This window comes from Microtus oregoni, unplaced genomic scaffold (genome assembly GCF_018167655.1).
Source record: "Microtus oregoni isolate MIOR12 unplaced genomic scaffold, Mior012 000005F_ref0000423, whole genome shotgun sequence".
In the NCBI taxonomy this organism is placed as follows: domain Eukaryota; kingdom Metazoa; phylum Chordata; class Mammalia; order Rodentia; family Cricetidae; genus Microtus; species Microtus oregoni.
In genome coordinates, this window is record NW_024543064.1 from 21,241,792 (window position 1) to 21,264,854 (window position 23,063).

General features: G+C 45.9%; 1 protein-coding gene across 3 annotated transcripts in view; it reads right to left on the reverse strand.

Moving 5' to 3' along the window:
* Positions 1-2,979: 2,979 nt before the first annotated feature.
* Positions 2,980-23,063, reverse strand: part of Mecr (mitochondrial trans-2-enoyl-CoA reductase) — a 35,450-nt gene continuing 15,366 nt past the window's right edge. For all 3 annotated transcript variants that reach the window (XM_041652920.1, XM_041652922.1, XM_041652921.1), the window contains exons 5-11: positions 11,769-11,871; positions 10,698-10,800; positions 9,591-9,664; positions 6,461-6,521; positions 6,250-6,322; positions 3,989-4,186; positions 2,980-3,905 (exon numbers count right to left, since the gene is read on the reverse strand). In XM_041652920.1, the coding sequence (XP_041508854.1) occupies positions 4,029-4,186; positions 6,250-6,322; positions 6,461-6,521; positions 9,591-9,664; positions 10,698-10,800; positions 11,769-11,871 (572 nt within the window). In that variant the 3' untranslated portion in view covers positions 2,980-3,905; positions 3,989-4,028. The remainder of the gene's footprint in view (positions 3,906-3,988; positions 4,187-6,249; positions 6,323-6,460; positions 6,522-9,590; positions 9,665-10,697; positions 10,801-11,768; positions 11,872-23,063) is intronic.

A 23,063-nucleotide genomic window follows, 5' to 3' on the forward strand; every position in this document is an offset into this window, starting at 1 on the left:
ATCTTACAGAATACTTGTCTAACCTAGTTTGATCCTCAGAAAACTAAAGGGTATGAGCATTTTCTTTATTTTGGGACAGTCTCAGTATCCCAAGCTGGCCTTGAATTCACAGCAGCCTCCTGTCACAACTTCTTGCGTGCTGAAAATGCAGGCATGTGTCACCATGCCTGGTTTAGCATGTATAACTTGGTAGCTGTTGTGTCTCTTGTTATCAAATATTTTGATCTCTGTCAATCCAGTGAAAGTGGTATCTTCCAGGCTATTTAATCTTTTGAAGGAGTGAAGCTTTCTTCATGTCCTCTTCTAGCTTCTGAGGGCATCTGCACACACTTGGTATACACACCTTGACACATTTTCCTTGGTGTGTTTTATCCTTTGCCTAGCTCACTGTAGACTAGGAAAATCAGCAGTTTGCCAAATGAATTGCAAATATTTCACCAGTGTTTTTTGGTATTGTTATTTTGTCTGTGTTACGTGTGTGTGCATGCATACGTGCACATGTGAAGATTTTTTAAAAAAAATTTTAATTCACAATATGCATAGAGTTCAGAAGCCAGATGTCAAGTCCTAGAGCTGGAATTACAGGTGGTTGTGAGCCACCTGACTAATATGGGTGCTGGGAACACAATTCTGCTCTCCTGCAAGAGTAGTATATGCTCTTAAAGTACCGAGACAGCTCTCCATCCCTTTCTACTAGTTATAAGGTTTGCTTTGTACAGTAGCAATTTATCACTCGGGAAGTGGCTCAGCAGTAGAGCACCTACCCACCATGGTCAAGGCCCGCCCCCTTGCTAAACCCTTCCAGACAAGAAAAGTGATGACTGGGTGGTGGTGGAGGGAGGCAAAAGCAGGTGGACCAGGCAGATCTCTCTGAGTTCGAGGCCAGCGTGGTTTACAGAGTGAGTTCCAAGATACACAGAGAAACCTTGTCTTTAGAAGCCAAAAAAAGAAAAAGAGAAAAAAAAAGGTTGTGCAAGCACCCTTCTCCCTTTTCTGTCTTCCCCTGAGGACACAGGCACTCATCAACATTGTGGCAGACACCATGGAATTGTGGGATGGATGCTCCCAGAAGAGGACATGGAGGCAGAGCCAGGCCCCATTAAGGCTGCAGGTGTGCTCCAGCTTTGTCTTAGGAGGTTGTGGTTATTTGGGAACCTAGGGCTCCATTTACAAAGGGTGTTTAATGGGCCAGAAGGGCGACAATTGTGTCCTGCCTTTGTAGAGAGGAGGAGCAAAGGAAATCATTCTTTTTGTCTGTTTTCCCTACTGGCCTCTGAAGTGTTGGCACCCATTAAATGGTCTTCAAAATTTGGCTGTGGGGTGGGGGGAGGGGTTTGAAATTCGGAAGCTGGGGGATTTCTCCTTTTATCCTCTCCAGTGCTTCTGTCCTTGCACTGCTCGAGGATCTTTCCAGAGCCTCTGCCTTCTCAACTGTCTTTCGTCTCATCGAGTCTCCTGACCTGCTACACCGCCTGCCACCCTTTGCTGCAGCTTGGCTTAGTTCTGGGGAAATCACTTAAGATGATTAATCAGTTAAATGACTATACAAGGGGCTGAACTAAGCGGAGATTCTGAGGTAGGCAGCTGGGGGTCTGGAGGTGTGGGTGGGTCCTAGGTTCCTCTGACTTTGTGTCATTCTTACCGGGATCAGACACGGCTGTGTACGCTCCAGGAATCCTGTTTGAAATTGGGTGGGAAGGTAGAAGGAGAAAGACAGTGCATAGCGGGTTCATCTGAACAAGGTTCTAAGACACTAGCAACCTATACCTGTCATAACACAGTGCTCAGTCTTGTCAGTTGCAAGGGAGACGGAAGCACATTGATTATGGCCTACTAGGTCCACCCCTAAAGGTTGCAGGTTTTAACATAGCTAGTGTTTGGGGAAATCAAGGGTCAGACAGCAGTGCCCCAGCTCTAACTGCTTACCTGGGCTGAGTCCTGCAGCTTGTCTTCCCTTCCTGAGTAGATGACTGAAGACCCAAACCTCATACCTCTAAAGGCACAGTGAAGCTCCCTTCACTGTTCTTCCTGGGCTGATTCCTATGCTTGTGCAGAAACCCTCTGCACCTGCCATCTTGGATTGGAACAAGGCCTCCCTTACTGTGGCTGTAGGCTTTAACCTCCAACTTTGTGACTCCCCTACCTTTTATTCCTGCTGCCTCTGGGCTGCCTTCCTGTACCCTTAGGTTTTCTCACTTGTCCACAGGGACCTTTGGTGCAAAACACCTATCCCAGCAACCCAGAGGACATAAAGGGGCACAGGAACAGGCTGAAGCTGATTCTGAGCCCAGGTGTACAAGGCAGCCAATTTTATTCAGGAGGCATCTGCTGACCTGCCCCTGCCTTGGGCTGAAGCAGTCCTTTCCTCTAGAGAGCACAGATGCTCCCAGAGGCAAGCTGAGTAAGCTGGAAGCCTGTGTGCACACCGGCACACAGTCATAGCCTCCCAGGCTGTGCACACCGGCACGCAGTCATAGCCTCCCAGGTTGTGTGCACATTATCACTGCCTTGAAATCTCGTGCTCTCAGGCAGGTTCTAACCTAAAGGATCTCTGTAATCTGACACACACGCACACACACACACGTTCCCACCTCTGCTCAAGCTGCAGCCTCTTAGGCAGTAGCTTCACGCTTCTGGTTGTGATTTCCCAAGGCCCAGGACCTCTCTCACATTCAGAAAACTAGCTGCTGGCTTTGCTTGGTCCACATTTCCTACTTGGTCTTCAGAATTCTGCAGACAACACTGCCTTCATGAAGCCTCCCTCCCTTGACTGAGCTGAACCTCTGTCCTCACAGCTTTGCCCTTTTTACTGTAATGGCCTCACACTAGGCCACACTAAACATTCAATAAATGTTCCCCGAATGAGACTCTGAGATGAAGGTACAATGAATGGATCAGCTGACAAAGGAGACAACCCCAAGTTGTTGTGCTTTGCTTTGGGCAAAATGATCATGAAGCAAAAACGAGAAAGCCAGACTCTTTTAGCTTGCATAAAACAACTTGTTTTTCATAGTCAGCTTGTCACCTTGCACCTCGAGCAAGCCTTGCCCAAAGCCCAGGTGTCTGCAGCCCTGCATGCCTTCTGCATAGCACCAGTCATAGTGGCTCCACCTGGGGGTTTAATGCTGGCGGTCTCAATAGCACCACTCGGGACCTTTTGGGCAGGATCATTCTCTGTGGGAGGTGGTCCTTGGTGCTGTATCTGTTCTTTTGACAGTTACTGGAATGGAACCCAAGGCCTGCTGCATGCTAGATAAGCACTCTGTCACTGAGCTATACTCCTGGTCCCCTTTGTAAGAAAAAAAGTTTGAGACAGTCTTGGTGTATAGCCCAAGTTGGCTTCCAACATGTGGCAGTCCAGCTGACTTAAGCCTGCCGATTCCTGGGATTCTAGGTGTGTATTACCTTGCCCTGCTGTAAAATATTTAGCAGTACTGATCTCTGCACAGTTGCGGCAATAACAACTCCCTCCCCAAGCTGCAATAGCTAAGTGTTCCTCTGGGGTTAAAAATGGCCCCTGGCTGAGAGCCACAGGTATAATGTTTATTCCCTCAGTTACAAAGGAAGTCCCCTCAAGGTGGCCCAGACACCTGAGATCCTGTGTTCTGGTCTCTTAAGCTTTAATGATCTCAGCCTGGCACTCACCTTGGCAGCAGATCCCCTTGCCCTGGACAGACACACACTCTGGGAGAAGTTAACCACCTTTCCCCCTCTGCCAGACCCTAGGGCTCACACTGCTGAGGGTTTGACTTCTGACTTGGCAGCAATTCCCCAGCCTCTCTGTGTTCAGAGTGGTCAGGCAGGGCAGGGGCTTCCTGGTGCTGTGAGGCAGCAGGTGCACAGTCCTCCACAAGGATGACCTCTAGTTTTCATCCTGTCCTCAGGAAGGCCGGCTTCTCATCCTCCTAGAGGGAAGAGGCAGTGAGCAGAAGGCAGCCTGGGGAAGACTGGGGTCCTCACAGAAGGGCTGGCAGCCTGCCAGACTTACTGGTCTCCACTCTTGCTTTCCTCCTGGTCGTCTGAGACAATCACATGATGAGAATCTGCTTTGAAGACACAAATGGCTTCATAGAGGCTTCCAAGGCCTGCTGGTAGTCCTGCAGTGGAACCTCAGAACAGGCGGGGGCTGTAAGCTGGCCTTGGTGAATGAGGTCACAGAGGGTGAGAATCAGCTCCTTGAACTCATCTGCAGGAGGTGGGAGGAAAGTCAGACAAGAAGCGAGGGTCTGACATTGTGAGGGCCAACATGAGACAGGGAAACATGAAGAGAGACTCTAGGAACTGAAGAGTGGGCACTGCCTACCTTTCTAAGGGGCTCAGATCCACAGAACAGGACTGGTGAAACTGGCCCTGACTGGTGGGTGGGGCAGCAGTAGAGAACTAGGGAAGTCAGAGAAGGCCAGAAAGGCAGTGTCCCAGGCACACTGCTTGACGTTAGCAGGTCAGATAAGGGAAAGCTCTACTTGACAGCCCTGGGCTTCCACGGGACTCTTCAACTAAGGCAACCACTATCCTTTCCTGGGCCTGCCTCCTACTGAGGGCCAAATCCATGCAGGAGGCCAAGTGAAAGCTTTGGCTGAGAAGTGTTTTTCATAGAAATAAACTCACTCTTGAAGTCTAATCCAGTTCCTGATTAGAACACTACTCTGGCGGGTGTAATGTCTCACACCTTTAATCCCAGCTCTTGGGAGTCAGAGGCAGGTGATCTATTGAGTTTCAGGCTAGCCTAGTCTACATAGTGAATTCCAGGATAGCTAGAGCTACATAGTCTGACCCTGTCTTGAAAAAACACAAAACCACTATGTTGGCTTCCTAATCATCTTCAAGGTAGGAGTATGAACTTAAAAAAAAAAAAAAAGAGCTTTTAAACCTTTCCTAATCTGGTCAGAACTTGTTCTTCAACTTCTCAGTCCAGTACCAGGCTAATGCTCCAGGTGTCAGAACGTGCTTTGGGTGCTGGGTTCCATGCTCTCTTCTTAAATGTTTACACTGGGAGCTAGGTGGTGGTGGTGCTCACTTTTAATCCCAGCACTCAGGAGGCAGAGGCAGGTGGATTTCTGGTTCGAGGCCAGCCTGGTCTATAGAGCGAGTTTCAGGACAGCCAAGGTTACACAGAGAAACCCTTGTCTTCAAAAACAAAACAAAAGAAGCTTACATTGGGTGGGGTGTACTTCTAAGTGTATGTGTGTAGGTAAGATCTACACACATTGAGGTGTCTCCCTGAATCGTGTTCCTTATTTACAGACAAGGTCTCACTGTGCTGTCCTGACTGAACTCTCTATGGAGACCTGCCCACCTCTGCCTCTCAAGTGCTGGGATTAACGCTGTGCACCATTCTCAGAACACCTTTAGTTTTTGAGTCTCTGAACCTGAAGCTCTTTATTTGGCTAGGTTGGCTGGCCAATGAGCTCCAGGGATTCCCTGTCTCCCTCCCCCTTAGCCTCTCCCTGTAGACCTGGGGTATAGGCTTTATACATGGGTGCTGGGAATCTGAGCTCAGTCCTAAGGCTGCTTGGCAAGCACTTCAACCGACCCAGTCAGCCCCCAGCCTCCATTGACCCCTGATGAGCTTTTGCACGTGCCATCTACTCAGAACACCCGTGCGCCCACTGCTTCCCTCCCTTCCCTTGGGCCAACTCCATGGCATTCTCGTTCTCAGCTGTGACTCCTCAATCTGGGCAGCTAGGCCCTAGCAGTACGAGGGCTCATCTCACTCTGGCAGCCCCATTCCTAAGGGTAATTGACTTGGTGGCTATGAACCTCAGTTTTCTCCTCTGTCAAGTGGCTCAAAAGAGTTTAGACCCACAATGCTTAAGCTAAGGCAGTTCTGCAGCTAGGCCAGGGCAACCTGGATCTGGTGATGCTGGAAGCCCCACGTAAATGGTTTTTTGTTTGTTTTTGTTTTTTCCTTTTTTGAAGCAGTATCTAGCTGTATAGCTAAGGATGGCTCTGGCCTCACAATCCTTCTACCTAAGCCCCTAGGGCTGGGATTACATGCATATTCCATTGCACCCAGTCTGCTCTCTTTACTTGGCAGGCTTCCCCACCACCCCCAGTCAGCTCCTGGGAACAAGGGCTGGTCCATCTCTCTGGACTCTGGCCAGTCTAGAAGTGATGCGCTGACTGTGACTGTGGTCAACTCTATGCTTTAATCCTGTTGTGAGGCTGTGGACTCCGTCATTCTGCAGGTCACTTTATACTAGGCTCTACCCTCCGGTGACCCTTGGTATCTGACAATCAGCCACTCACCTGAACTGTGGTTCTTCTTCCACTGGGACAACCAGAAGCCCCGAAGTCTGAGGTCCTTAAAAATGAGCAGGCTCTGTGGACACAGGAGGATTTGCTGGGGCTCCGAGTACTAGAGCTTAAAGCATTGCTTCAGGTATGGATCCCTGAGTTTAGATGTCTACAAGGCAAGGAAAGGGACATCCCAGCCCTGGGCTGCAGGTCCCCAGCTTACCACAGAGGCTGTTACAGGTTGCTTGGCCATTCCCCCATAGGTCACCATGGTTCCTCCAGGCCTGCAGAGTTCAGAGAGAAGAGTGTGTACAGGCAGAGACAGAACCTACCATGGCCTAAGGTCCTCCAAGAGGAACCTGCTAAGACATTTACAGGAAACAATTCTGGCTCTTGAAATCTCTGGGGAGGTTAAAAAAAATACAGCTTCCCAGTTTAGGCCTCTGATTTAAGGAATTAGGAGGCAGGGACTTTTTTTTTAAAAAAAATATTTATTTATTATGTATACAATATTCTGCGTGTATATGTCTGCAAGCCAGAAGAGGGCACCAGACCTCATTACAGATGGCTGTGAGCCACCATGTGGTTGCCAGAAATTGAACTCAGGACCTTTGGAAGAGCAGGCGATGCTCTTAACCACCGAGCCATCTCTCCAGCCCGAGGCAGGGACTTTTATTAAAAATAATACACATGCTGGGTATGGCAGCACATGCCTTTAATCCCAGCCCTTGAGAGGCAGAGGCAGACTGACCTGTGAATTTGAGGCAAACCTGGTCCACAAAGTTCCAGGCATGCCAAGGTTCCAGTGAGACTGTTTTAAACAAAGCAAGCAAGCAGACATAATGAGGCACAGGGGTACAAGCCAATAGTCTCAGCAGTTGGGAGGCAGAGGCAGCAGGATTAAGTTCAAGGCCAGTTTCAGCTACAGAGAGATACCCTGTCTCAAAACCAAATACAGGGACACACACTCTCATGCTCTAGATAATCAAGACGATGATCCAGGGTTGGTCCACCCACGGAGGCTGAGCTGAGGCTGCGTGCTGTCCTGAATCTCCTGGACAGCAGAGCTCATGGCCAGGCTTAGTCTGGGCTCCACTTGCAGCTACAAAAGTGCGATCTGAGTGTAATGAAGTCAGATCAGGCCTTGTCTCTTCATCTGTAGGTGCTCACTCTAAAGATTTCTGCCATGGCATGGAGAGCCAGCTAAGGAAGGAGTGACGTGGACAGGGAAGGTGCCAATGCTGAGTGTCCTCTCCGGAAGGGGCTTTGTTGGACCCTGTAGTCTGACAGCCATCTCAACAGTTAAACAGGCACGACACAAATGCAGTGTTTTGTTTTTGAGGCAGGGTCTGGTCATGCAGCCCAGGCTGGTATCTAATTTGTAATCCTTCTGCCTCAGCTGAGATTCCAGGCAAGTGCCAATATGCCCAGTTCTAATGTAATTTCTTACGATTAATAGGTGAGGCTATCATATGCTAGACTTAACCTTTGCTGCTTTCCCTGCTCCTTGAGTCTTTTAGCAGTTGATAAAAAAATGACCTGAGGCACATTTTAGAGCAACTGAGGAAAACTGCAAAGGACCTAATGGAAGTAACTGCTGTATGGCCCTTCCTACCTGTCAATCATAGTGCTGGGGCGGTACTTAACCTCTTCACAGTTTAAGCACATGCTCTAAGCCGTATCCTCGGGATCCTTATTTGTTTTCTCTCTGTACTGCCGTGTCTCTGTGTGCGTGCCCGTGTGTGACTATGTCTGTATCCTATGGTTGCCTCAAACATGGCACATAGCTCAGTCTGGCCTGGAACTCACAGCAATTCTCTTCCTTAGTTTTCCAAGTGCTAAGGGGTGCCCCACAAGCCTGGCTTAGCTTGGATTTAAAGTTCCCCTCAAATGGCTCTCACTCAGGAAAGAAGCTTCTTGGGCAGCGGTTCTCAACTGTGGGTCATGATTCCTTTGGGGTTGAATAACTCTTTCACAGGGGTCATCTAAGACCATTGGGAAATACAGCTATTTACATTACGATTCAAAATTAGCAAAATTAGTTATGAAGTAGCAATGAGATAATTTTATGGTTGGGAGTCACCACAACATGAGGAACTGTATGTATTAAAAGGTAGGTCCCAGCATTAGGAGGGTTGAGAAGCATTGTTCTTGGGGAAGCCCTCCCCTGTACCAACCACAGCTCTCAGCATGTTATCTGTACTGTTTCCATGAATTAGCACAGTCACATCAGGAGAAACTAGTGTCTTCTGTAGGGGAGTGCTGAAGCCCGCCACTGTTGCATCACCTCAGTGTCTCACACCAGCTGCTACTCCTACTCCCATTTCAGAGATGAGGAGACTGAGGCTTGGTCTTTTTCATATTTGCCCTAACTTTTCACAGGTTCACAACTATGTGAGTATCCACACTTGTGACCCCCGCTTCCTTTGACAGCTGTACGGAGGATGCAGTCAGCCTCACAGACTATTCATGGACTGAACAGGAGTGTCCGTAGTTATGAGAAACTCGGGCTCAACTTTTGCTGTCTTGCCAACTATACCGTGAATGAGGTGACTGTTCTCTCTGGGCTTCATTTTTTAAAGTCTAGGATGGAGATGGGGTGGGGGACACAGCTCAGCGATGGAACACGTGCTTAGCGTGCCCAAGGCCCTGGTTCAACCCCAGCACCCAAAGGAAAAGCAAAACAGAGATTTGGAGTAGCAGCAGCTGCCCAGGGCTGCAGGACGGCGCGAAGGTCACTGCAGAGGCTGACTTTCAACACAGCCGCGCAGCTCACCCGTCCACAGCTGGTAGGTCACTCCAGTTAACAGTGAATGGAGCTCCTTCCTCCCAGTGGTGGGAGCTGGTAGAGTGCCCACCTCTTCCCCTCAGTACTTTATCTGCTTTCAAATGTTTGTAAAAGCTGTAATGTTTCCTTCACATTAATCCTAGCTTTAACAGACATTAGGACAATACCAAAGCACTTAGTTCAGACTGAGTGACTGCTTTTTTTTTTTTTTTTTTTTTTTTTTTTTGAGACAGGGTTTCCAACAGTCCTGGCTGTCCTAGAACTCCCTCTGTACACCAGACTGGTCTCAAACTCCAGAGATCCATCTGCCTCTGCCTCCAGAGTGCTGGGATTAAAGGTGTGCATCACCACCGCAGGCTATGGAGTGACTTTTTAAGAGGCTCCTAGGTTATGACTCCTGGGTCCTTGGGGGAAAAGAAGCTGACCAGGCTTCTAGTGCACAGAGGATGAGGCTGGGGAGTGCAGGCCAGGAAAATGTCCTGGTGTGCTGCTACTCAACTTCCTGAGTTACACCTGTCACCAGCAGCCCTCCCAATAGAAACCTATTCGCGGTTGAGGAACTTACGCGAGGTGCCGTAGCAGCTCTGTGGAACTCTTCCCACCAACACAATTGAGAGCCAGTCGGGGCAGGGGCACGTCCTAGAAAGTAAGGAGCGTACCATGAGGGTGCAAGCTGCTGCAGTGGGGTTCGAAGCTGCTACAAGCAGCATGTGCTGTACCAGAGAGAAAGAGTGAAGAAAATGGGGCGTGGGTGACTTTTGGACGTGTTTCTGCCCAGGAAGGGCTTTAGCAGCTTCATCCTGTTGCCCACCCTGGGACTCTGGGAAGCACAGATAAAGAGTGTCTCTGGTTAGTGTCAAGGAACAGAGACATCTGTCTGTGATGTGTTGACCTCCACTTCAACAATGTTCTCCATGGCAAGCATTCAACAGCATGTATTTGGTTCTTACATATGGTTTAGTGCAGAAACACTCCAACCGGGCCGCACACTTACTGGGTCTGCTGTCCCACCTGCCATGTGGGTTGATAGAGCATCCCACAGATGTTTAAAACCTCAGCTTTCCTACAGTCTGTCTGCTTCTGCCTCCTTCACAGTGTCTGGGCACTTACAGCATGTTGTCCCATACTGAGGTTGGGACAGGCTTTGCTCTTTCCAGAAGAGAAGGTGGTTGTCAGGGTAGAACAAGGAGCCAGCCCCAGACTTCCCAATTACAGGGGATGGCACAGGACAGAGGGCATTGTTCGCTAGCTGATGGCCTTGTTTTTAATTATTTTATTTTATTTTGAGACAGGGTTTCTTTGTGTAGCCCTGGCTGTACTGAAACTTGCTCTGCAGACCAGATTAGCCTCGAAATCATAGAAATCCTCCTGCCTCTGCCCCCCGAGTGCTGGGATTAAAGGTGTGCACTATTACCAGCTGGCCTATTTTTAAGGATTTGTTTTCTTTTATGTGTGTGGATGTGAGTGTTTTGCCTGCAGGTCTGTCTGTGTACCATGTGTGTGCCTGGTGCCAATGGAGATCAGAAGAGGGCAAGGGCATCTGATCCCTTGGAACTGGAGTTATGGATGGTTGTGAGCCACCATGTGGGTGCTGGGACTCAAACCCAGATCACCTGCAAGAGCAACAGTGTTCTTAACTGCTTAAGCACGGCCCTGGCCCCTGGCTGGGTACCTTGAAGATGGTTTTTGTCTCGGGGATCCTTAGCTCCTCCTCTGTGAGGACATAGTCAGCTCCCAGATTCTTTAGTCTGTCAGTTAGCTTCTGGATGTCAGGTCTGGAAACCAAACACAATAAGGGCCTTGGTCACACTGGCCAACTTCCCTCTCTCAAGCTCCCAGGACCCCTCTGCCACAGCTTCGAGAACATTTGTTTCTGTTTTGAGACCTGGGATTGAGGTTAAGCCAGACCTCAAGTAGGGGCCGGTCACATAACTTAGTCATGCCCCACCAGCTCTTGCCTCATTTTCCCATTGCCGTTCCTTCCTGCAGTACCAGGCCAGGAGACAATTGGAAAACCCTGTCAGTGTACAGGCTGGAACTACTGGCCCCAGGCAAGAGCCACTCTCCTTCCTAGTTCTGTCCAGACACTACCTTCTTTCCTCTTGTTCTCCAAGGCACTTAGGGCATCATACAAACACTCTCGTGCAGCGGCCCTGGACCCTGGCCCGGGCACACAGAATCACTTTATCATCACTGCAGAGTCAGGGCTGAAGTAAGCACTAATAGTAAGAACGGACTCCATGAGCGACTAGGCCACACTGGAGCACAGTGAAGCTTAAAGGGACTAGAGGGGACAACGGAAAGAAGGAAGGTCTGTTACTGACTTGCTGTGTCCTCCTGAGCAAGCTGCTTCCTCTCTTGGAAACTTCAGCTTCCTCATCTGTAAAAGAGATCACAAGCCTGCCCCACCTCCTTCCCAGCTGTGTTTAGTGCACAAATGCCAAGTGGATGGGGACCATGGGCTAGGGAGGTCACACAATGGTACGCCTCAAGACCCTCCCAAATGGGAGCTGTGGTTTTGAAGGTCTGGGTTACATTAAGCCAAGCTCAACTGTTCAGTAAGGACCACCTCTACCTCCTTCTGACATCTCTGTTTCAGACTTTGACACAGACTTCTCTGCTCTGGTGAATGCATGAGCTTCAGCGGTCAATCACGCATGCTTACACAAGCGCGCCATCTGGTGGAGATGTGGGTACCCTGTGGGTACCAATTTCCAATATGGGATTAGAGCTCCCCCCATACCTGTCTCGGACCACATTGATGGTCTTTAGGCAGAGGGCTGAGGCGATCTGGATGACTGCTTGCCCCACTCCACTGTTTGATGCATTCTGGATGACAGAGTCCCCTGTGGAAGAGATCCAAGTCAAGTCCTGCAAACCTTGGCAGGTTGGGGACTCCCAGCCTGGGATCCTGGGGCAGATCTAGGACTCAGCAGCACAGCCTTCTCAGACCTTGAATTGTTACTCTCTGTTACTCCTTACTTCCCACACTCTACCACACCCCGAATGCTTCACGGGGCCATGTGCCTGACCTTGATCATCTTCCCATTTTTTTAAAAAATTCTTTTGGTTATTGTTGTTTGGTTTTTCCAGACAGGATTTCTCTATCTGTGCACCTCTGGCTTTTCTGGATCTTGTCCTGTAGACCAGGCTGGCCTTGACCTCAGAGATCCACCTGCCTCTGCCTCTCAAATGCTGGGATTAAAGGCATGTGCCACCACCACCTCTTTCTAATTTTTATGTCTTCTGTTCTCTGCTTGGGCCATTTATTTTTTTTTCTTAAGTTGCATTTCTTTGTGTGTATATATGTGTGCACACATGTGCATGTGTAGGTCAGAGGACAGCTTGCAGGTGCATAGGTTTTCTACCATGCAGGTTCAGGGGTCAAACTCACGTTGTCAGTCTCAGTGATTTAGCACTTTTGCTTGCTAAATCATCTCCCTGGCCCATGTGCAGGTGATGTTTCTGATTTGCAATTTTTTTTTTTTTTAGTTCAGCTCAACTGTGGTTTCCTCATGAGGACTCTGAGATCTCACCAATGCTCAGGCTGTAACTGTGTCCTGTACGCAGCTGTACCTAGGTCCACATCTATCAGTCACCCGCAGTCCTAGAGGAGGGCTATACCTTATCCCCCTCTGTAAAGGTACACTTGAAATGGATGAGAGCCATACTGGAGAAATGGGAAGCTCCAGGGCCCTACAGAATATTTGCTTTTGCTTTGTGGTGCTAGGGGTGGAACCTATGGCCCTGAGCATGCCAGGCAAGCACTTTACTACTGAGCTACCCTCACCCCTACAGAATGACTGTGCTCAAAGCCCAGGCTTAGCTTTGCATTTCACCAGCGTGAGAGGCTGTGGTGGCATGGCATTTCATTTGTATTTTAATAAATAAAGCTTGCCTGGTGTAACGGCGTAAATGAATGCAGACAGAGTGTAAAAATATATATATAGCTTTAATGTAGAAATAGACTTACAGAACCACCGTTCCCGCGGAGACCAGGAAAGCAGAAGCGAGAGCTCGGAGCTTGCTCGCCAAATTTATAGGCAGACATTAGCCCGAGGCGAACACGCCCCTTAAGGGGCGGGACTTATCCCTACATCTCCCCTTTTTGTCTAAATAAGACAGAACTAAACCAAATACAACTACATACAATAACAACAAATAATAAATACAACAAACAATATTGAGAACAAAAGCTTTGCTAAACATTCTATCTCAAGAAGTCCAAATAATGTAAAGAGTAACTACAATTATATAATCTTCAACTCAGTCAAAGATCTGAGAAGGGAATAAACACTACTCAACAAACGAGATATATCCAAAATGTGCAACAATTGACAGAGACAACTGACTACCTGGGCAATCACCCAAAGTCTCGTTTGCAACGTTGAGTCAACCAATTTTGGCTAAGGCTGACATTGGTATAACTGACATACCATTATTAAAGGCAAGGAACTTTTCAAAACTATCTTACCCTGTCTTGGCAGGATATGACAGTCCTGTTTTATCCATTGATGCACGCTCTGTATCTGTGTCAGTGGTTGAGGTATGGGCATTTCTTTGCCCAAAGGCCAGTTCTGCCAAATAGAAAGGCTCCAGGTGGAGTGTTTTTGGTGCTCAACATTCTCTCGGGAATAGAGCGGTGTTGCCAGGAGCAATTGTGTCTCACTATCACGAAACTCTGAGTTAGATTAAAGGCCATTTTCTACAGCTCTTTGAAGAGGTTGAAGATTATCTATCTATACTGAGTATAATCTCTATATATCTAAAGAACCTGATTAGTCTAATTATAAATGACAAACTTAGATGACAATTAGTCTATATAATTCTCAATATCTATCTAACTTAAAGACTAAGACAATAAACGACTGTGAAACAAATGAGGACAATGACCTCCAAATATAAACAATGTACAAATATACATTGCAGTAGGTAAATATATATCAATACACAAATATTATATAAGTATCTTAATCAGAGGTAGAAATGTACACTGCAATATGGTAAATATATACTATATATATATATCAATACAATATATGTCAATACATAAAAATGTTTTAAACAGAGGTAGAAACATGCATGCGTACAATAGTCAATATAATTTAACTTTGTATCAATATACAAGAATCTATACCAATATATTTGTCTATTATCCCATCATCCCTCTTTTTTTTTTTTCAAAATGATCCCTGAGTTTATAAAATTCCTCCCCCAACCCTCAATCATATACTAATTATAATCAACCCCTAAATGATGTCCCTAAACCCAAGGGCAAACTTTACTGGGAGAGGGGACGTCGTTCTCTAGAATTACTTCCAGCTGTCATAGGGGCGACGTTCTTTCTGGGGGATCCTGTGAAAGTAAAATGATGGTTAAATTTCAAGATAATGTCTTTTAAAATTGCAAATAGTCTCTGAGTATTTTCGTGCAGGTCTGGCCAAAATGTTGTATAAGATGTGCACCATTTCAGCTAACCAAGTTGGAACTGTCTTGTGCAGCTGGTACCCAAAGCAGGTCTTGTAGTAGCGCTATCAGTATCATGACGTCATATCAACAAGGTGGAGTTGTTGTTATGGGGCCCCATCTTCTTCCTGGAAACTTCAAATGTCACTTCAGGAAAAACTCATTGTTCATTATGAAAAACTTAAACATTAATCATATAGACATATATAGACATATATATATATATTCAATGAAAGACATGATAGATATATTCAATGAAAAGTATGATAGATATGAAGAAAAGCAAAGATGTTTTCTAAACTCATATTTCTTTCTGTCCCATATCATGGCTCTTGACATGGGACAGAAACTCCAGAAACTCTGGGTTTTTCTCTTACTAACAGGCTTGGAATTGGAGAGGGACTGAGCCAGAGTCCAACTTCAAAACCAGCTTTATAAATTTAGAAATATGGTTTAATATTACTTACACAACCCATTCAGTTGTCTTGATATTTCCTATTGGGCAGGTATTTTTCCATCTGTCAGTATCCAAACATCCAGGGTCCCTTGAATTTCTCAAAGATGAGTGTTTTCCTGTGGAGATAAGAACAGAACCCTGCCCCCATTCTATATGTTTTTCTTACCACCTGTATGAATATCATCGTTGTGGATGAGTTGTCATTTCTCCTTTCCAAGAGGTTTCTCCTCTTCAAATCGAAACTTTATTAATTTTGATGGTATCCACAATTTTTCTTCTCCTGTGGAAACAAGAGCAAAACCCCTTCCCCAACGTAGCACATCTCCTGGCTTCCACTGAGAGGTCAGCACATCTTTGAAATAAATCGGTTGATTTAGTTCAGCAGACTTTTCCATTATCCAATGTCTTTCTGCTGCTGTCGTTCCTTTCTCATTAGCGTTAAGAAAATTCAAGGTTAATAAAGCATTATGTAATCTATTTCTGGGGGTATTTTCAGTCCCTTTCTGTTTGTTCAGCATATCCTTTATAGTACGATTTGATCTTTCTATAACTGCCTGACCTGTAGGATTATTTGGTATACCTGTAATGTGTTTTATATTATAATAATCAAAAAAGCGTTTCATTTTCTTAGATACATATGCTGGACCATTATCTGTCTTTATTTGCGCAGGTATACCCATGATGGCCATAACTTCCAATAAATGTGTGATTACTGAATCAGCCTTTTCTGAGCTCAGGGCAGTAGCCCATTGAAAACCTGAATACGTGTCTATGGTGTGGTGTACATATTTTAATTTGCCAAATTCTGCAAAGTGGAACACATCCATCTGCCAGATTTCATTCCTTTGGGTGCCCTTTGGATTAGCCCCTGCAGGCAGTGGCGTTTGGTTATAGAAAGAGCAAGTAGGGCATTTCTTTACAATCTCCTTAGCTTGTTGCCATGTAATTGAAAACTCTTTCTTCAAACCTTTGCTATTAACATGATGTTTTTTATGAAATTCAGAGGCTTGTAGCACACTACCAATCAATAATTGATCAATTTCTGCATTACCTTGTGCTAGAGGACCTGGCAGACCCGTATGGGATTGGATGTGTGTTATGTACATAGGGCAAAGCCTGTTCCTGATCAAATCTTGAACCTGGAGGAACAATGAGGTTAGTTCAGTATCATCAGGTATAAATTCAGCAGTTTCAATATGTAAAATAACTCTTTCTGCATATTGTGAATCTGTAACTATATTAATAGGTTCTTTAAAATCCCTTAGCACCATAAGAATGGCATATAATTCCACCTTCTGGACAGAAGTATATGGACTTTGTTCCACCTTATCCAAGTCTTCTGATTTGTAACCTGCCTTCCCTGATTTATTGGCATCAGTATAGAATGTACGGGCTCCAGTTATTGGAGCATCACGGACGATTCGAGGAAGAATCCAAGAAGTTCTCTTTATGAAGTTAAGCCGCTTGCTTTTTGGATAGTTGTTATTAATGTCTCCCAAAAAATTAGCACAAGCTCTTTGCCATGGTTCATTATCTTCCCATAATTTCTTTAGTTCATCAGCAGTGAAAGGCACTATAATTTCTGCTGGGTCTATGCCTGCTAGTTGACGAAGTCTCAGCTTGCCTTTTATAATTAACTCAGAGACTTTTTCCACATAAGTTTTCAGTTTCTTACTTGGTTTATGTGGTAAAAAGATCCATTCCAAAATAATATCATCTCTCTGCATTAAAATTCCTGTAGGAGAAATTTTTGATGGTAGTATGACGAGAATACAATCGAGCTCTGGATTCACCCTGTCCACATGTGCCTGTTGTAATTTTTCCTCAATCATTGTCAGTTCCTTTTCTGCTTCAGCTGTTAATTCTCTGGGACTGTTTAAATCTTTATCACCATCCAAGGTTTTGTTCAAATGAATTATTAGATCAGGTGTTATTCCAATAGCTGGTCGTAGACTGGAAATGTCTCCTAACAGTCTTTGAAAGTCATTAAGAGTCCGTAGGCGATCTCTCCTAATTTGTGCTTTTTGTGTCTTAATTTTTTGCAAACCTATTTTATAACCTAAATAATTAACAGAATCTCCCTTCTGAATCTTTTCAGGAGCTATTTGCAATCCCCATTTAGGTAAAAGTATCTTTATTTCTTCAAACAGTCTGTTCAAGGTATCCATGTTTGAATCGGATAACAAGATGTCGTCCATGTAATGGTATACTATAGATTTGGGAAATTTCTTGCGTATTATTTGCAATGGTTGGTTCACAAAATATTGGCACAGGGAGGGGCTATTTAACATACCCTGGGGGAGAACGGTCCAGTGGTACCTCCTCGAAGGTTGAGAATTGTTGTAAGTAGGCACTGTGAAGGCAAATTTTTCTCTATCTTCTTTTTGCAAAGGTATAGTGAAAAAACAATCCTTTAAATCAATAACTATGAGAGGCCATCCTTTTGGTAATAAAGAGGGCAAAGGAATTCCAGATTGCAGAGGGCCCATAGGTTGAATAACCTTGTTGATGGCCCTGAGATCTGTCACCATTCTCCATTTACCTGATTTTTTCTTAACCACAAATACAGGAGAATTCCAAGGGCTGGTAGACTCTTCTATATGTCCAGCATCTAATTGTTCTTGTACCAGCTGTTCTAAAGCCTGTAACTTTTCCTCAGCTAAAGGCCATTGCTTTGTCCATATTGGTTTCTCAGTCAACCATTTTAGAGGCAAGGCTGTTGGTATCTCTGAAGGGACATCAATTGCTTGTTCTTGTACAGCCCGAATGGCCGGTTTTCTCCGTTTGTAATATCTTTTAATATTATTCTCAGAAATATAGGCTCTAGATTTAGCAGGAATGTTAATTTCAGTATTCCATTGTTGTAATAGGTCACGACCCCATAAATTCATTGCGATATTGGCTACATATGGCTTTAATTTTCCTATTTGTCCCTCTGGCCCTATACATTCAACCCATCTCGTGCTCTGCCTTATTCGAGATAGGGTTCCAATTCCCAGGAGCTGAACATTTACATTCTGAAGAGGCCAATACGGATGCCAAGATTCTGGGGTAATGATACTTACATCAGCACCTGTGTCCAGCAGGCCAGTAATAAAAATGCCATTTACACACACTCTCAGTTTAGGTCTTTGATCATTTATAGAAGTTTGCCAAAACACACGTAACTTATCTTTCTGATCATTATTGCTTGTAACAGTAGGCATGGGGCTTCCTAATTGTCCTGATGAGGCACGTTCTCTGCAGAAACTGGATATGACTGAACCATGTTTGCCATGGGGGCCTGTGAGGCCCCCCCTCTCACGTTTCCCGGCTGTATCAGGTTGCCTTGTCTATCTCTTGTAGACCTGCATTCATTCGTCCAATGTCTGCCCTTTCCACATCTTCTACATAAACCTGAAGGCTGAGTCCTCCTATTTCTGTTATTTCTAGAAGATGCATTATTATTATTATTTCTGAAAGATGCATTATTATTATTATTATTATTATTTCTGAAAATCCGTTGTCTACAATTCCTTTTAATATGACCCATTTTTCCACAATTAAAACATTTGGTATTCTGGTGTCTCCTTTTACCATTGGAAATTGCTTCTTCTACCCATGCTTCAGTGCCATAATCAAATGTATCAACATTGAGTGTATGCAAGACCCATTCTTCCAACGGTGCTGATCTGAGCTTTAAAGTACCCAAAATCCTTTTGCATTCCACATTTGCATTTTCATAAGCCAAAGACTCAATCATTATACGTCTTGCTTCTGGGTCAGATATTCCTATTTGTACAGCCTTAGTTAATCTTTGTAAAAAGTCACTAAAGGGTTCTCTCTGACCCTGTTTAACTCTGACAAATGATTCCATTCTCTGTCCTGGGTCTTGTACCCTGTCCCAAGCCCTTAAGGCTGCTGTAGTACACATGGAGAGTGTGTTTTCATCCAAATTAGCTTGTTCCTGAGGATCAGAAAAGAGCCCTTCACCTAGAATTTGATCTAGGGAAATGTCAATTCCCTTCGCTTTTTCCTGCTGTTCTAAGAGTCTAGCCTCTTGCCTGAATAAGCATTTCCATTTCAATTGCGGTCCACTCTCCAGTACCGCAGAGCTCAGCTGGAGCCAGTCTGAGGGGGTTGCTCTGCTTGTCGTGGCCCAAGATCTTAGCATCTCCTTAACAAAAGAGGCTTGCATCCCAAAAGTCATGACAGCCTGTTTTATTTCCTTGAGATCATTCATACGCACAGGTTCCCATGTATCCTCCTTGATGACCCTAGGGTTTTTGGAACCAATCACCTTCTCTGTTGTTATTACTGGAAAGGCAGGTAGAGCTGTAGGTAGAGCTTTGTGGAAATTGTCCCGGAGAGACTTACCCACAGATGTAGTTAAAATTTTCCTTTCTACCCTTTGCTCTTCCTCATCAGAATTTAGAAATTCCTCAATCTTTTCAATTCTATTCACCATTGCTTTCTGCAATGTCTGAATCTCCTGTCCAGAATTATGTTCCAAAGCCTTCATTGAGGATTCTAAAATATGAAGTTTGTCCGTTAGAGATAACATCTCATCTTTGGACATAATTTTTATGGCATAAACCGTGCCTTCTTGTATTGACAATCTTTCCGTCAATCTGTCATAAGCTTTAGACAAAATCCGATTGTCACATTCAGCAGTTTTGATTCTCTCAGTTAATGTTTCATTTCCTACAGAAAGGGACTGAATCTTATGGTCCAGATCAGCTGTTCCCTCTTCCATAGTAATGGATTTCTCCTTAACATCAGCCTGAAGAACTTCAACCTGATTCTTGAGAAGATTGTTATCAGCCTGGAGAACTTCAAACCGATTCTCAAAAAGATTGTTATCAGTCTGGAGAACTTCAACCTGATTCTTGAGAAGATTGTTATCAGCCTGGAGAACTTCAAACTGATTCTTGAGAAGATTGTTATCATTCTCAATTGTTTTTAAGCGTTCAATCTCTACCTTAAGAATCCTGGATTCGTCTCGTAAAGACTTTATCATATTTCTATTATCAAACCATTTGGTGCCAATGAAAACTACGAATCCCAGAAGGATCCATATATGTGGGGTGATAGACACCTCTTGTAAAATCTCCCACATGGTACAATTAAAAAAATCATTAAATTCTTGAACAGTAATGTGTTCAGACATTTTATTTATAAAAGAAAATTTTTTTACCTGCAATGATCGGTTCCTGCCAGTGGTGGTCTCTGTGTTTTTGGAGCCTGTCCTAGAACTAGCTCTTGTAGACCAGGCTGGCCTTGAACTCACAGAGATCCGCCTGTCTCTGCCTCCCAAGTGCTGGAATTGAAGGCGTGCACCACCAAGGCCTGGCAGGCCTCAAACTCACAGAGATCTGCCTGCCTCTGCTTCCCAAGTGCTGGGATTAAAGGCGTGCTCTACCACTGCCTGGCCGGCCTCAAACTTGTGATCCTCCTGCCTCTGCCTCCTTCAGCAAATCCTACCGGCGTGGGCCACCACAACCGGCCAAGTCACTTTGTAACAGACCAAATCTGACGCTGTGGCAGCTTTTGTTGCAAAACCGCAAGTACTTGAGCTTCTGCTAATTCAGGCAGTGGGGTTCCGCTGCAAAACTTAGCAAGGCAGGCAGAATGGGCCTGTGTCGCTGAGTGTGTCTCGGACTCGGCACTGGGGCCGGAGTCACGAACTGAAAAACAGCACCGGGAAGGGTGCTGTGTTAGCTAGCGGGCTACCCGCTTGAGTCGGGGGCAAAATAGCCCGACGTTGGACGCCAAAATGTAACGGCGTAAATGAATGCAGACAGAGTGTAAAAATATATATATAGCTTTAATGTAGAAATAGACTTACAGAACCACCGTTCCCGCGGAGACCAGGAAAGCAGAAGCCAGAAGCGACAAGCTCGGAGCTTGCTCGCCAAATTTATAGGCAGACATTAGCCCGAGGCGAACACGCCCCTTAAGGGGCGGGACTTATCCCTACAGCCTGGGGATCAGGAAAGTAAAACAGCCACGCTGCCTTACAGACCAGGCAGCAATGACACACACCTTCAATCCCAGTAGCCACACTAGCTTGCCATAGAAACCAGGCAGTAGTGGTGCATGTCTTTAACTAGAGAGGATTATAAAATGGGAGGAGACAGCTCTCACACACAGTCTCATTCTGAGATTCCTGGAGGCAGGATCGCCATTTCAGACTGAGGTAGAGGTAGAGCCAGTGGCTGGCTGCTTTGCTTTTCTGACCTCCAGGTTGAACCCCAATCTCTCTGAGTTTTTTTTTAATTGTGCTTCAAGAGGCAGTGTGCTGCACTAGGCAGTATGGGCTCTGGAACACAAGGAAGCTCCTTCACTACTGACTGTAACAAAATGAGACAGGCCACATCTCGTCCTCTTCAAACTTCAGTTTGTCTTCCTTAGACAACAGGAGGCCTGAGAGTGCCTATGACTGAAGCCAAGTTCATCTATGACTGAAGCCAAGTGAGCAGGAAGATGCTCTGCTGACTGGGAAACACTATCTGCTATCTGGTTTTGAAAGTCAGCAAGAGTCAGTGTAGAATGGGCTAAAGCTGGTGGCAGACTCCTGGGTCAAGCATGCCCATTTGCCTTGGCCAAGGCTTCAGCCTGTCTCTTGCTAGTGCGTTCTCAACCGTGTAGGCTGCCAGCAGCACTGGTCTGTTTCATCAGAGAACAGAAGTGCAGAACCACAGAGACACTGGAGCAAGCGCCGGCCTGCCAAACGCTGCTTTCCACTATCTGTGTTCATTTATGCAAATGTTCTAGTGAGCAGTGTGACATTTGTGCTTACTTTGGTCAGGTCATGAATTTGTTTGGCTCCATCAGCCCTGAGGCAGCAGGGTGGAAATGTGGCCTGCAGGCACTTAAAGTGGGTAGCATCAGAATGCTTGGCTGTCAAGCACAGGGCTGTCCTAATCAGGAGTGACCTCAGACTAGAACATGAGATGAGGCACCCAGTGTCTGCTTTATTAGGATGCTCAAGTCTCTCACCACACCTGGCTCTCTCCACCACAGGCACCCAAGACTCCCCTTGTCATGGCTGAGGGCCTTGGTTGGTGGCTATCTAGTTTTTTCATAGTCCAATAGCTCTTGGCCTCGGTTCCTTACTGGCATGAGAGAAGAATGGTAGGTGATTTCTACAGCCCTGCTTGGCTCACAGATATGCAGAGAGGGCCTTCACACATGGGGAAGGTAGGGCTGGCTGGGGGCATAGAGGAGTGGCAGAAGGTCTGCTTGGCATGTTCCAGGCCCCAGATTCTATTCTAGAACTGGAAACAAAACCCCTCAAAGCAACAAAACCAAACTGGCCCGTCTTCTGTCTTTTGGGGGTTAATTCTGCGGTGTATCTTATGAGGACCCTTAGGGGATTATAGGGATGACAGCAGTAAGTGGTCTTAATGGGCTCTGCCTCTGTCCTGTCTTGTTGTCCCATTTCCCCCGCTCCTGCTTCTAGGGACGACTTCCCAAACAGTTTGCCCCAAGGTCTGCTTGGTTTTTGCTTTCAGAGGAACTTGAATGACACTTCTGGCTGCTTACTTGTTCCCTCACTGGTGAAAGGAAGCCTAAACATCACACTGTGGTGACCCGCGAGTCTCGGGCACCCCTTCACTCTCCATCTTACGGGTGAGCAGTGATGTGATGGAGGTGATGCCTGGGTCCAGCCCCTGCTTGTTTGCCTGGGGCTTGAGTTCTTAATGCCCAACCGGACCTTCTGCATTGTTCTGAAGATGAGGTGCTCATGCGAGGGCCAGGCTGTGAAGTGTTGAGCAGAATTATTAACACCAAGTTCAGCATTTTATTGAAAACAGTGACACTGTCTGTCTCCCCTGGCTTTGTGTCCCCAAAGCTTAGCACAGCTCAACACATTTTTGCTGGGTGACAGAATTCCAGCCCCAGCTCCGGGGAATGTGACCAGCACTTCTCAGTGTGTCCTCGAGTGTTTTCTAGGAACCCATTGAACATGTTAAACTTAAAGCATAAGATTTACTCAGGTTAGAACTTGTCACTGCCCCTAGGAACCCCCCCTCCACCACATGTGCCAGCGAGTTCCCAAGTCTTTTGGGCCAGGATTTGTGTTGCACTCCAATGGGAAAACCCGGGTGCTTGTTTCTTCAACTTGTAGGT